Below are 11,828 nucleotides of genomic sequence, written 5' to 3'. Positions count from 1 at the left end.
AAATTATCCGTCTATGAGCAAGAAGAATCACATGGCGGTCCACTCGTGTGGGTGGACATGTGATGGAAGGTCTCAACAGCACCGTGCTTGACTATCTGCTCTGACACACCAGAGTCCAAAGTACAGAAATTAGAGTTGTTTTTTGTTGGCTCAAAGCAATCACAGTCACAGAGTATTGCTTGATTTGAAATTAAGCAACCCCAAAAACTGCTCTGTTTACATGTTTGAACTTTTCCCAGCGCACGACTCTAAGTGATGAATAGGAAAGTAAATGCCTCTGGAAAAAAGACCTTTCTTTCTAATGCTTTCATATTTGAAGTGTGTGACAGACTGAGAACTCCAGTAAATTAATGTCCACTTCTCACCTCTTGTTTATTTGGTGGACTGTGGCAGAGGCAGCTTTTGAGCATACAAATGATATGCTGTAATTTGCACATATAAATGACACGCTGCGATTAAGGGATGACTAAAAACAAACATAGCGATGTAGATGAAAATGTTTTTCAGTCAATGATCTCTCAAGCTAATTTATTTTTCCATTCTGACTGCTTGTTATAAGAAATATACAGCTCCAAAACTCAGGAGTACGTGGTACTTTTATATCATAATGCCTCTGAAAAGGGGCTACTGTGACCCCTGGAGTAACAACCTCTTTGTCCGAGCCTGTAACCAGAGAGGCCAGTTTAACTGCTGCTGAAAACCAGTATGCAAACAAACACCACCTGAAAAGCTCTGTGTGGAAAATGTAATGGTGCTTTGCAGGTGAGTCTCATTATTGTTTTTTGATGGTTCATTCAGGAACTCTTTGTGTGTTTATGAGAACAGGTGATTATCTGACACTTCAATAATTAATTAGCTGACTGTGTGCAACATGACAGGAACAGATGGCACTGTTTTGGTTTTACTCCAATCACAAGAGACTAATAACTTTTCATGAGCGCTACAAAAACATTCACAGTGTGGTGATTAAAGTGCGTGAGAGTGTTGTTTTCCAGACTTAAAATTAGATTGTGTTTCAGTAAACTACACCAGTAATGACAGAATCCTGCTCTGACAGCATAATCTCTCCCAAAACAAAGTGGTGATAAGGAATAAATGTTTGCACAGCTGCTTTTGAGTTTGATGTCAGCTTCAGGCTCTTGTGTTTGGCTCCCTGGTGTTGTCACTGAGCCCGTGGATCTCCTGCGGATCTGTTATGTATGTGGTCTTACAGCAAGCCCAGCCCTAAGGAGGTGTATACCAATTGTTCATGCTGGATATACTTCTAAATTGACAAAGCGGCTATGGTAATATGAGAGTCTCAACAGGTGTACCTGACCACAAGCCCTAAAGGGAATCACCTTGTCTCCACAGCAACAGAGGACACACAACAATAGTGGTGGCCTGTCCAGGTAAACGAGAGCTCCCAGGGGACTGATCCAGGAAATACCATAACGTCTTTCAGTGAGCTTCATCTGTGATGTTGCACTGCAAGCAGTGAAGCTGGTTATATTACACAATAAGTTAATTATTTGTGATCTGATGGATACTGAGGTACATGCCAAGATTCAGAACACAATATATGACTTTTACTTTTGTCCCACAGAGAGAAAAGTGTTGGTACTAATAATAAAAAGAATCCACCCACCTGTAAATTTACTTTAACAGTTTATTTGTGTGTTTTCAGTTTGTGTTACCTTATATTTTACTGTGTTGCAGTTCAAAAGGAAATATAGTGTTGTTGTTTTTTACTCCAGTATATTAGTTTTTTCCCCTTTAGCCAATCCTGTCAAGGTATGGGTGAGGCTTTCCGTATCATCCTTCCCTCTTCAGAATCAGTTTCTGATCTAAACGTGTATGGCTGAATTACTCCAATTTTACAACCAATTTCACAATGTTGGAGCAGAGTTGTGGGTGAGCTGGTGTGCTCGAGCTGCTGTAAGTGGGAAGGAGAGGCTGAAAAAAAGCAGTTGAGAATTCATAGATCTATCCAAAAGTTGTTCTTGTCAGCTGTAACTTTTGATAAGTCGTTAATCAAGAGGCTGTTATTCGATGTAGCCACAAGAGGTTAACAGTGCAAACAGCAAAAGCAGTTTTCCACAGCCTGGCAGCCCAAATGTTTTTCTTACTCCATGTAAATTCTTTGTAAACTGTACTTAATTAGAAAGTGATTGCTCAGATTAAACCATCTGTCACAAAGCATTTAGAGCACCAACAACTGTGAAATAAATTTTAAAAATTTCTACAGCTGCATAAAATAAAAATAAAGGTTGTTGGCTTTCTGGATCTTTCCTCTTTCATTACATAAGATATAACTGTGTGTCTGTGTGGACTGGAGAAAGGAATGGAAATCTAACCAAATAAAGCAGAGCTGCAGAAAGAGATGCTTTGGCTGCTCTCTTCCTTTTAAGGTAATGGAGCGTGTGGGTAGGGGCGGGGTTTGTACGTCATCAACGTGCTCCGGAAACCCGGAAGTTTACAGCAAGGTGTAACATGTTTGACTGAAGTTAGCGGCGTTTGTGAGCTCGTAGAGTGGACATTTAACTACATATTCGCCATAATAAGTGCTGCTGTGCTTTGTGCATCACCTTGAGGATGAGTGGCAATGAAAAAGGAAAGGTAAGGGAGCAATCGTCAGCGGCTTCACATGGTTAGCTTAGCAGATTTCATGCTCTAAGCTTTTCCGTCCCCTCGGAGCTGAGCCATAAAGTGATCGTCCTGCCCTCCGTGGAAACAGTTATCCTAATGTCTGTATTATTTTAACTGCTCTGTGCGCTGTAATTCATCTATATGTTTTTTACTGGTTAAAATAGCTTTAAGAGACCACTTGAACTCACGTAATGCAGTTTTCCACTTGCCAGAACCATTGCAGCCCTTAAATTGTGACTGTAAGGTTGTCACTGTATCAGAATGACATTATTCCATTCATCAAGGGTATACTTTAATGATTGAAGTCCACAGGATAATTGCAAAATAATTTATATTTACATTTATATTTACATTTATATCCAAACCCTATCTTCAAATCATGTTCATCATAGTCTTAACAAGCATATTACACCTACCAAACACACACAGCCTGAACACTAAAAACAGTACTGCCTGTTTTCACCCTATATGCCATGCAGGATTACACTTAAACTGTTAGAATTATTCGGTTCCAAAAAGCAAATACACTTTTGCTGTGCCCACGATCACTCTTTGGCATGACACTAGGATACTGTTTCTTACATTTTCTCCTAAATCAAGGACCCTGCAGCCCTGAAGGAGGAGGGGAACACCCTTTTCAAGGCAGGAGACATGCAGGGTGCTGCTTGCTGTTACACCAAAGCAATAAAGCTGAGTGACAGCCAGGCAGAAAGTGCTGTCCTGTACCGCAACCGCTCTGCCTGCTACCTGAAACTGGAGGACTACAGCAAGGCAGAGAATGATGCCTCTAAAGGTTGGACAATTCTCTATATATTGTAGAATCAACAAGCTCTCTGAGTAAGGTCCATTTTTCTATGATAGTACATAGGTAACCTCACGTTAAATTCAGTGCACCTCAGCATTCAATTAAGCCTACTTCCACCTGATTTGCAGTCTGTCCTTCCAGATAATATCACTTTGACTTAACGTTTGGACAAACAAAGGGATAGGTGTTCCACTGAAATGGATTACTAAATTAGCTGAGTTGCTCTGAAATGCCACAAACCAAGAAAGTAAAAATGAAGCAACTTTTTACAATTATCAATAGGTAAAAATGAAAAATCAAGACCTATAGCAAAAATTTCAGGGCAAAGCTTTAAAGATACGCCTGTAGTTATTTATTATTCCCATATGTTTATTGATAAGGGAACTTTTTCATATTCATCCTTCAGTGTTGATTAGTTTTCACCGATAGCACATTATCAGACAGATTATTAATGGACAGAATGATGACTACAGATAGAAATAGGAGGCTGCATCAAAACCTAAGTACCACATTGTAATTTTTTTTAAATCAAGAATTGGTTTTGAAAACAATAGAGGTGCCAATAATACAAAAATAAAGCTTGATATCAGTCTGCCCCTAGAAGAAACCTTTCATAATTAGTATGTTATGATGAGTTAACAGGCACTGCTGTGGATATTGTTGCATAAACTGTCTATTAAACTGGATTTCACGTACACAGTTATGGTGAATGTTATTACTTTCTCGTCTGTCAGCCCTCGATACTGACCCGGGTGACGTGAAAGCCAGATTTCGGAGGGCACAGGCTTTTCAGAAACTCGGTCGGCTGGACCAGGCGTTTCTGGATGCTCAGAGGTGTGCCCAGCTGGAGCCCAAAAACAAAGCATTTCAGGACCTGCTCAGACAGCTAGGAGGAGAGATCCAGCAAAAGGTGATGTGACTTTGATAACATCATGGGAGACTGTCTCACATTTGGAACTGTGTACTGATGAAATTGTTTCTAATCAAAGTGTTTCTCCTAATCCTTTAGTCAGCACAACTGAACTCCACAGATGCTCGTGTTCAGCAAATGTTTTCCCTCCTCTTGGATGCATCTGCTAAAGACTCGGATCGGCAAAAGGTAAGCATGGCTCAGGAGGCTTAATTTTGTCTTAATGTGTTTGAGTTTTCCTCACATATTTTGCTGACGCAGTGAAGCCGTACTGCCCCAAAATAATGTAATCCTTTAATCAATTTTAGGCTGCTCAGAATCTAGTGGTGTTATCTCGAGATGAGGCAGGAGCTGAACAGATCTTCCGTAATGATGGAGTGAAATTAATTCAGAAGCTTCTTCAGTCAAAGCTCGAGGATGTTATCCTTTCTGCACTCAGAACATTAGTTGGGCTGTGCACAGGACATCAATCTCGAGTAAGTGTGACGTTTTCCTCTAAGGTTGTTCATTAGAAGGTCGTTAAAGTCATTTTTTCAGGCACACAAACTTGCATTTCCTTTGTTAGAAAGCATAGATACGGCAAGGAGTGGAGTGTATCTACAGGGAAGTTCCTTCATTTTCTTTGCTTTCCTGTTTCCATTCATTGTGAAGTCTGCTTGACAGTTCATCAGCAGATGTTGATATATGATAGCTTTAGGGAACATTATTCACTATGCTTGCAACACTTCAATCAGTCGCTTTTCAGCTCTTTATTGCTGACATCCACTGTTTTATTCCCAGACTATGGCTATAGTGAATGAGTTGGGAATGGAGCAGCTGTGTGCAGTAATGGGATCAGGAGCCCCCACTGTGTCTTTGGCAGCCTGCCACCTGCTGCAGGTGATGTTTGAGGCTCTGACAGAAGGCATGAAAAAAGAGATCAGAGGAAAAGACGAAGCTATACTTCCTGGTGAGTTGAGACACTGACAATCTTAATATGTGACATCTGTGGTACTCTCATGAAAGTTAACCTATATCTAATGCTTTTGTGTGTATCAGCTCTCTTTCCTGTGCTTTCCTCTTGAATTTACTGTATGAATGTGATGCAGAACCATCCAAGGAGCTACGCTCGATGCTACACCACCTCTTGGAAATGTTGCCAGCGTCTAATGTATCGGGGCCCGGCAGAGACAGCGCCATCAATCTCTTGGTCAAACAAGTACCCCGCAAGTCCTTTAAAAACCCTGACAACTCCCTCACGTTATGGGTGACAGACCAGGGTATGAAACACACCAACAGAGTGTCTGCCACATATTTGATTTTTTTTCATGATTTCAGAAATTCGGTTCCTAATTTTATCTGACATCACTACAGCGAAATTCATAAACCGTTTGTTTTGTTGCAGGGCTGAAAAAGATCCTGCAGGTGGCTGGGACTGTTCCTGAGCTTTCAGAAGGACTACCTCTTACAGACAACACTCACATGAGCTGCTCTGTCTTATTGAGCAAACTGTACGATGACCTGAAGAGTGACAAAGAGAGGGAGAACTTCAACAAACTATGTGAAGAATATGTTCAGTGAGTTCTTCACTAAAAGTTTTGTTTCCAATAAAATTTCCTTCGATAGAACTGCTTAGTCATGACATAGCTTGTGAGCATGAAATATCAGTATCAAAGGCCTGAAGCCCAATAACTGCACTCTATGACTAATTCGTCTAATGTCACGTTTTTGTGGGTAGGCAACACTTTAGCCGTTCTGGACTAGACGCCAAGCTGCGAGCCATCCAGACGGTATCAGTGCTCCTCCAAGGGCCGAGTGACGTGGGTAACAGAACTCTGGAAATGTCAGGAATGATGGATGCAGTGATCTCTCTGTGTGCCTCTGAAGATGTAACTCACCAGCAAGTAGCGGTGGAGGCTCTTATCCACGCTGCAGGCAAAGCCAAGAGAGCTTCTTTCATCACGGCCAACGGCGTGGCCCTCCTTAAGGACCTCTACAAGAAGAGTGAGAATGACAGGATCCGCGTGAGAGCCCTAGTGGTAAGTCCTACAGATGGTTTGAGAAAATGTAATTTTTTAACTTCAGATAAAACCTACAGGGTCTGTATATAATTGAGGGACTATATCTTGCTTATATTTTTATTAAAAATAAAAAACTAATGACTTTTATGTTCATTATAATCACATCTTTACAAATTCCATAATTATGTATTATGGAAACAATCACTTATTCATTAAAAAAATGACTGGATGTCACTAAAATGTCAACTGAATAACCGTCTGAATTTAATAACATCTTCTAATTAGCTAAACAATAATAAAATGAGCTTATTCAAGCATTTTTTGGATTGTGTTCTTTTTATTAAGTTGAGATGATCATGACAGATGTTTGTTTTTTGGCAATATATCAAATTTTATATGGAAAATACCAAATTGTATCTGTGTCCGAGAAATCACTTTCAACTAAGTTCCTCATTACAAAAACACCTCTCAAGGAAGTGTGTTAATTCCAGATCACATGACCTGCTCCACATGATGTCATTTCCTCCTGAAGAAAAGACTGGCCAGACTCCAAGGCTTTCTGAGTCATTTATTATAAAGTAGTCAACAGGTTTACTACAATATCTTTATAAATAACTTTCAATTTTACTTAATGGTACATATAATATTTTAGAAGAATCTTTGTCAGAAAATATCATGGTGTGTTTGGTTATAGAGGGCCATGTCGATTTTAGACCTGAAAACAGCAAAAATGTCAACTATGATACCTGTCAACTATGTTACAAAAAGTCCCACAATTCTATATTGACTCTATCATTTTCTTTGGTTTAATACACAGGGTTTGTGCAAGCTTGGATCAGCAGGAGGGACAGATTTCAGCATGAAGCAGTTTGCAGAGGGGTCGACGCTGAAGCTCGCCAAACAATGCAGAAAGTAAGTTTGGCTTGAGCTGAATCTTGACCCTGGGAGTAAATTAAGAGAGATGCCTGATCTACATTGTTGCGTAACCTGATTACAAACAGTTAAGGAATGGATTAGTGGATTTAAAATAAGAGCCAAACTTAATCTGTTTCTCTGTCAGGTGGCTGTGTAATGAATCTCTGCCCCCAACATCCCGCCGCTGGTCTGTGGAAGGTCTTGCCTACCTCACCTTTGACGCTGACGTGAAGGAAGACTTAGTGGAAGACAAGAATGCTCTCCTGGCCATGTTTGACCTAGCAAAGGTTTAACTGATCATTGTATTTGTTTTAATGCTGAACACACAAGGACAATGCAGGCTGATTATGAAGCCTAATTTGATGTCAGGAGAGGATCTTTTGTTGTTTTGGTAGTATTTATTTTTTATGCAGGATTTCAAATTCCAAGCCATGACACTAAACACAAAATGGCATCAGACTCAGTTACATTGATGTCATTGTTGTATTTTTATGCATGTTTCTGCAGTCTGAAGATAAGACTGTACTCTTTGCTGTGGGCTCGACATTGGTAAATTGCACCAACAGCTACGATGTGGAGAAGCCAGACCCTCAAATGGTGGAGCTGGCCAAATATGCAAAGCAGCACGTGCCTGAGGAGCATCCCAAGGTACTGTTGAAACACTCACTATCTTTAATATTGCACGGTTCGTCATCCCGTTTCTTGAGGTCTTGAAGAAATTATACTGCATTCAGATTTCTTCTTTAAAGAGTAGCTTCTCATTTGAATCTGCCTCTCTTTTTTTTTTTTTTTTTTTTAATATCAGGATGCAAGTTCTTATGTGGAGAAAAGGCTGCTGAAGCTCCTGGAGGCTGGTGTGGTGTCTGCATTGGTGTGTATGGTCAAACAGGAGAGCCCTGCCCTCACCGAGGCTTGTAAGGAATGCATCGGCAGGTAGGAAAACTGCAGTCTTTTTCACCGCCTGTTCTCTCTGTAGCTTTTGCGGTTTAATATCATTTTTCACTGCAGGGTGTTCTTGGCTTTGGTGGAACGACAGGAAGACAGAGGCACAGTGGTGGCACAGGGAGGAGGAAAGGTAGAGCACCGTGATAAATTCACTTTGGTTACCTCGCACACTGCTCTGAACTCCCAGCTCGTGGAGGTTTAAATGATTTATGTTTGCTGTTCTCCTCCACAGGCTCTGATCCCCCTTACGTCCGATAACACAGACGTAGGAAAAATCAAAGCTGCACAGGCGCTGGCAAAAATAACCATCACATCTAACCCTGAGATTGCATTTCCAGGAGAAAGGGTAAAAATGCAAGCAGTATTAAACCACTTCAGTTAAAATATATGAACAGCTTCTCTTGTTTAATCTTGTTTAACATTTTATCGACAGATCTATGAGGTGGTGCGCCCTCTTGTCAGCCTCCTGAGTCTTGAGTGCACCCTGCTGCAGAACTTCGAGGCACTAATGGCTCTCACTAACCTGGCAGGCATCAGTGAAAGACTCAGGTTGGCCACTAGGGGGAAGTCTCTCCTCAGAATACCCGTGCAATGCAGTCAGTTTTAATGAGAGAACACACAATACGTATTATAATAACAGTGTATGAACTGTTAGGATTTAGACATACATTTTTATTGTCTGTCACACAGGATCATAGTTTGCCTCCATAAAACTAAAATGCTGTGACAAACACTATTTCCAGCTCTTCTGGGGCAAGCACAATTGATTGAGGCTTAATTAATTAGGAGTCAGTCGTTTACCTAATTAATGAGCGTAATCGTCTTGTACAGCTTGTTCTAGGTCAAGTCGCACATTTTTTAGGGCAAGTTGTTAACAGAAATTGAAGTATTTCAAGCCTCAGAATGGGAACATTTTCTTTCTACTCTCCTTCATAAACTGTATTGTATTGTTTTAGTATTTTCACCAAATCACAGTTGGAGATTTAAATCTTTTTGCTATCAGGTCTCAAATGTTTAAATGTTGTCATCACTTTCATAGTTTTTAAGTTGGGCTATGTTGTTTCACAGACAAAAGATCATAAAGGAGAAAGCTGTACCAAAAGTTGAAGGCTACATGTTTGAGGAGCACGAACTGGTCCGAGCTTCTGCCACAGAGTGCATGTGTAATTTGGTTTTAAGCACAGAGGTAAGACACATATTTGTTTGGGAATTCTGTGATGTCAAGAGATGAATGAGGAGGGAGACTCAGGGCTTATATTGAGAATGAGGTTTACGGATATCAGGAGAAGTGATACAATGAGCAACACAGTGATGTGAGCGTCAGCAGCATCAATTCTGAAGATTCTGTTCAACCTTAGGTATATATTTACTTAGGAGGAATGCCATATTTAGGTTATGGCCCAATATAAAGGCAATGTGTCTACTCCATAACATCAGACTAAACAATGCCTACTCTTAACCAAGTCTTGTTTTTCCTACAAGTTGTCTTTGCAGCATCTGCTTTTCTCATGATTATATTAAGGACAGAGAGGGCCTGAATGAGCTCCTAGCCTCAGTTTGGGAGAAGCAAGTAGGAACAGGGGTCAAAGGTGTGGGATAATCTGAGGTGATCTATAGATTCTACAGCTTGATTGAAGGTGACTGTAATTGACAGATTCAACCTGCATGATATTATGGGATGCCTTCAGCTAACAGCTGCAAGGAAATACCTCAGTAAGGGGAATGAGAGTATTTTTTTTCTTCACAATATCATTAACCGTACAATCTTATATGCAAATCTGATTAAAGTTCCACTAACAGCAGCGGGTGTTTGATGCCTCCTCAGGTGCAGAAGCTGTTCCTGGCCACAGGGAATGATCGCCTGAAGCTGATTGTGCTTTACTGCGGAGAGGAGGATGAAAGGCTACGGAAAGCTGCTGCAGGAACTCTGGCTATGCTGACCGCCGAGCAGCCAGAGCTCTGCGGTCGCATCCCTGGAACTGTAAGAAAACTACTCCAGCAATATTCTCACGAAGTTAAATGTTCTCTACTCTGTTGTGACTCAGTTTGCCTGCTAAGGGCCAGTAATGATCAGGCAGCTTTGTCAAACATTTAGTCAAAAATCAACTCTGGATCAAAAGTTGGAGTCTTCAAAAAAGTTCTGAAGAACAGGTCTTCAAGCAGTTTTCAAAGTCTGATACGAATAATGTTTATTCAATACAGAGGCTGTAAGAACAAACGTGAGCAAAATCCCAAGATTTTAACTGACTACACAAAGCCTTACATCGTCTTATTTACCTTCTCCTAAACACACCTCTTCGTTTCTGAAAAGCCACAACTCATCTTGAGATCCAATCAGGATGTATATGCTGTATTCGTATCAAAAGTTAAACCACCTCCTCTGTTTTTTATTTGTACTACGTTGGAATTATTTCTGCTTAACTCAGCGTGACCCAGGTCTCAGCTCACGAGTGCAGACAAAGAGAGGGCATGAACTTCCTGTCCTACGCCTATGATGGGCTTCAGTGGCTTCTGTTGGGTTGCCGTTTTCCACAGGATTATTTAGTGTATTCATATCTTCAGTTGACATGTTAGGTCTTCCAATCTTATCATTGTTTGCTCATAAATTTGATTCACACATCCTATTCATCTGATTTTATCATTTGTTCAATCTTAAAATGCCACAACAACCCTACATGACTCCTGCTGTTCTTTCTTCTCAGACGACGCACTGGCTAGAGATTGTGCAGGCTCTGCTGCTCAGTGAAATGTCCGACCTGCATCATCGCGGAGTGGTCATAGTTCACAACATGATGCAGGCGGACAGGAGTCTGGCTGAGATGCTCATGGAGAGTGAAGCTCTGGAGATTCTGTCGGTGATGGCGAAGGGAGGAGAAGGAACATCCGATCCCGTCTCCAAGATAGCTCAGAACTGTCTGGATAAAGCTGTGGAGTATGGCATCATCAAAAGCAGTCAAGAAAAGGAAACAAGCAAAGGTACTGAGCCTTGAAAACTCCACAGCATTGTGTAGATGTGCCTTCTGGCCTTGTTTGAATACAAGCATAATTATGTTGGACCAGTGAAGACATTACATGGACTCCTGAAATGCTCTCGTGTCTTAAAAACCTGTGAAAAGCAATGAGGGAATTTAATGAAGAAAGATGTTAAATGATAAGCAGCAAAGTGTTTTGTCACCAATGAGGTGCTGTTTCACATTCTAGTTGTCTTAATTATACTGTATTTTCATGTACTTCTCTCAAAAGTGCATATTCCACTTGGAGACCAATAAGGCTTATCTATGCATTCTTTATTGTAGATGGTCATTCCTTGATATGTGCAAATATTTTATTTGTCTCATTGTTATTCCCACGTTTTTCTTTTTAATTTTACACACGACGTTTCCCTTTTATTTCTTAATATCCAGCAAAAACATTTCATTCACATTATTTTGTGATTTTGGTTTTAATGTTTGTCATCACTGCTGTTATTGATGCTCCACTACATTCCCAGTGTGTTAAATGTATGGTTTGTTGTTTTTATAATTCTGACTGAGCACATGGACAGGAAAAAAAAGTAAAACTTGTGCACATTTCAGCTGTAGTGTACTGTATTCACTCAACAGCGCATGCGCAATACTTCCTGGTT

The 11,828-nt window shown here is 40.6% G+C and overlaps 1 protein-coding gene across 1 annotated transcript; it reads left to right on the top strand.

Annotated features, from left to right (window-relative positions):
• The first annotated feature begins 2,428 nt into the window (after window positions 1–2,428).
• On the top strand, window positions 2,429–11,777 carry unc45a (unc-45 myosin chaperone A). Its single transcript, XM_022198193.2, has 19 exons — window positions 2,429–2,598; window positions 3,229–3,421; window positions 4,168–4,343; window positions 4,443–4,532; window positions 4,652–4,819; window positions 5,124–5,292; window positions 5,432–5,602; window positions 5,728–5,899; window positions 6,061–6,361; window positions 7,161–7,255; window positions 7,404–7,545; window positions 7,766–7,906; window positions 8,064–8,191; window positions 8,267–8,333; window positions 8,436–8,549; window positions 8,637–8,752; window positions 9,272–9,389; window positions 10,029–10,184; window positions 10,906–11,777. Exons 1-19 carry the CDS (start codon window positions 2,575–2,577, stop codon window positions 11,191–11,193), a joined length of 2,829 nt encoding a protein of 942 aa, XP_022053885.1. The 5' UTR covers window positions 2,429–2,574; the 3' UTR covers window positions 11,194–11,777.
• Window positions 11,778–11,828: the final 51 nt, after the last annotated feature.

The sequence above is a fragment of the Acanthochromis polyacanthus genome, chromosome 8, assembly GCF_021347895.1.
Source record: "Acanthochromis polyacanthus isolate Apoly-LR-REF ecotype Palm Island chromosome 8, KAUST_Apoly_ChrSc, whole genome shotgun sequence".
NCBI classification, from domain to species: Eukaryota; Metazoa; Chordata; class Actinopteri; family Pomacentridae; genus Acanthochromis; species Acanthochromis polyacanthus.
The sequence above is the reverse complement of the archived record's forward strand: the minus strand, read 5'-3'. Positions and strand labels throughout refer to the sequence as shown.

What these genes read in the sequence shown, in the direction of transcription:
- unc45a (XM_022198193.2), top strand. Translation starts at nt 2,575, where the DNA reads ATGAGTGGCAATGAAAAAGGAAAG. An exon ending in GAGGAGAGATCCAGCAAAAG is followed by an intron (nt 4,344 to 4,442) that starts GTGATGTGACTT and finishes CTAATCCTTTAG; the next exon opens with TCAGCACAACTGAACTCCAC. An exon ending in TGCCTGAGGAGCATCCCAAG is followed by an intron (nt 7,907 to 8,063) that starts GTACTGTTGAAA and finishes TTTTAATATCAG; the next exon opens with GATGCAAGTTCTTATGTGGA.